Source organism: Ailuropoda melanoleuca, chromosome 3 (assembly GCF_002007445.2).
Source record: "Ailuropoda melanoleuca isolate Jingjing chromosome 3, ASM200744v2, whole genome shotgun sequence".
Classification (NCBI taxonomy): domain Eukaryota; kingdom Metazoa; phylum Chordata; class Mammalia; order Carnivora; family Ursidae; genus Ailuropoda; species Ailuropoda melanoleuca.
In genome coordinates, this window is record NC_048220.1 from 2,792,825 (window position 1) to 2,795,349 (window position 2,525).

Genomic DNA, 2,525 nt, shown 5'->3' on the forward strand with positions numbered 1-2,525 from the left:
TCAGTTTGAGTGTCTTCATGCCTTCCTTCTTTTTATCTAGCTGAATTTTCTTTTCTTTCTTTTATTTTCTTTCTTTCTTTCTATTTTTTTTTTGTTTCTTTTTACCTCATCAGTCAGTCTCTGTTCTCTGGCTCCAATTCCCATTTTTCTCCTTCCCGAGAAGCTGTGAGGAAGAGAGATCTGTGCTGTAAAAGTCACTCATGTGCTGAGAACAGCTTCACTTTCAGTGTGATGTTCACTCCAATATACTTGTTTGAGCATTGTTCATAGGGAAAAAAACATTTTAAAATATTTTGTTGAAAATTTTACTTCTTTTTTTGGCAGAATTTTTGAGGTTTTCTGGTACAGTGTAATGGGACAGAAGGCAATGGCTCCATATTTCTTTCTAAAAGTAGAAATCTATAAAGAAAACATATTTGGCTATTGACACAACAAACATGCCCTCAAAAAACAGAACTATTCAAGAAATACCTCCAGTGATGCAAATAGGTTAAAAGTTTGCATATAAGAAGTAAAGTGGGGATTCATAAAGTATATGAGGATGGTTTTTTGGGGATTGAGGTGTTACTCATAAGGTGAGGGAAACATGGTTGTATTTACACATATCACTGTTTATGATTAAACCAGATATAACTGACAACATATGATGAATTCATGTATTGACTCCAAGGTGTAAAGTATGGAATAGTGCAGATATCAAGTCTTTTGGTCTAAGTGAAGATCTGTCTAGAACAATTCACCAAGTGTAGTTACTATAACTCAACCAATAGATCTGTCACATTAGGAAAAATCTCTTAAAAATAGGGTAATGCAAAAAAATCAAAATGAATTCTTCAGAAGGATTATAAGATAAAGATTGCACCATCCAGGTGTAACTGTCTCAAACATCTTTTATTCCACATGACAAGCCACTTATCTCCTATGTTCAAGAAGCTGGATGATTTTAGAGACATCCAAAGGTAAAATTCTTAGCACTCTCTCACAATTTGACCTTCCCTAATTTAACAGTGAGCAATTCTAACTGAGGCCCTTTGTGTCAGAAAAGTGTGTGAGGGCATCATATGTTGACAGGAATTGTGTGTTGAGAGGGTTTTCTCATCTTTGCAAAGGCACAGTTCAGAAAGAATCATTTGTTATGATTCTTTATCAGTACCAAAGGAAAGATTGCCGGATAACAATGGGAGAGAATTATAGTGATGTTCTCCAGCCCTTTTATCTTACGTTTATAACATACATAAATGGTAAGGAAGCTATTACTCCAGTAAAAGAAAACAAAGCAGCTCACCAGTGCCAGGATTGTGTGGGTGGCCTTGGCTTCAGGAGAGGGTCTTGGGCTGAGGCTGGGCCGGTGGAGATGCTGGACTGTCCTGCAATGTGTGAAAAGGAAATTTACCATGTACGCACTGGTCCAAACCATGAGAAACACACACAGGGAATCTCGTAACACCATGAACCCTCGAAAGACAGCTGACTGAATGTAATCAGGATCCTTCCCAATACAGTAAGTCAGAGAATACACTGGTCTAACCTCAGTGGTGTTGTAGGGGGCCCATGTACGCATGATGACACGGATATAGATCAGCATGTTGATGATCCAGAAGGAAAAGAAAGCAGGAAACATGTATGTAGAGATTTTGGGTTTGAGCCATGCCCACCTAGAGTTGCTGGGAGTGATAATCATGGCCTGAAAAATACTCAGGAAAGACATGGTGCAGAGGGAAAGACCCCAGGTGACTCTGTACAGGTACATCACTACCTTACAACCAATGTCGTCTAGAAAATTTCTTACTCCAAAGGCATTCACTACCTCTGGAATCCCACTGAAAAGAATTGTCATGATGTTCACTAAAATCAAATGGATAAATATCAAATCTATAGGCTTCTTTGTATGTAGCTGGACTAAGAAGGTGTTGATGAGTAACACCAGGAGCAATGTGTTTCCAATAAAACCAATCCCAACTTGAGAGAGAATGAACACTCCCAAAATAGTATCACTTGAAACGGTCACATTCATTGCCCTCTTTACTTTGATACACTCTTGCTCAGATTCAAAAGGAACCCAGAATGGTCTGTAAACCTGATGGAAACAATGGGATCATATGGAGACTCCATGAGGTCTGATCACCCTCAGCAGGAGGTTGTGCAGATGCTCTGTAACAACATTCAGGAAAGTAAGAATTAGTTCTAGAGGTAAATATCAAGGATTATTGATGTCACTGCAGAGGAATATAGGGTTGAGAAAAAGCATACATTTTATGAAAACATAACTGTAATTCTAAGAAATAAATTGAGTAATCTGAAGATGTTGTTTTTGTTCATTAAAAACAATATTTCAGTTTTATACAGATTCCATCATGTTCTATGTGTATGTTCTGAACTTCAACTCAAATATTTGAATTTCCAACTTCTGTCATGAATAATAAAAAATTATTATGTATTTTAATGCATATTATTCAGTTTCTCCTGTACATGACACACATTATTGATCTAGTCAATCACCAGGAGAACACTCCATCCCCAGAGTC

The 2,525-nt window shown here is 37.4% G+C and overlaps 1 protein-coding gene across 1 annotated transcript; it reads right to left on the minus strand.

The window, feature by feature from the left end:
- Positions 1–1,126: 1,126 nt before the first annotated feature.
- Positions 1,127–2,074, minus strand: LOC100475850 (vomeronasal type-1 receptor 4). The gene has a single exon (XM_019793765.2). It carries the CDS (start codon positions 2,012–2,014, stop codon positions 1,127–1,129), a length of 888 nt encoding a protein of 295 aa, XP_019649324.2. The 5' UTR covers positions 2,015–2,074.
- Between the last annotated feature and the right edge of the window lie 451 nt (positions 2,075–2,525).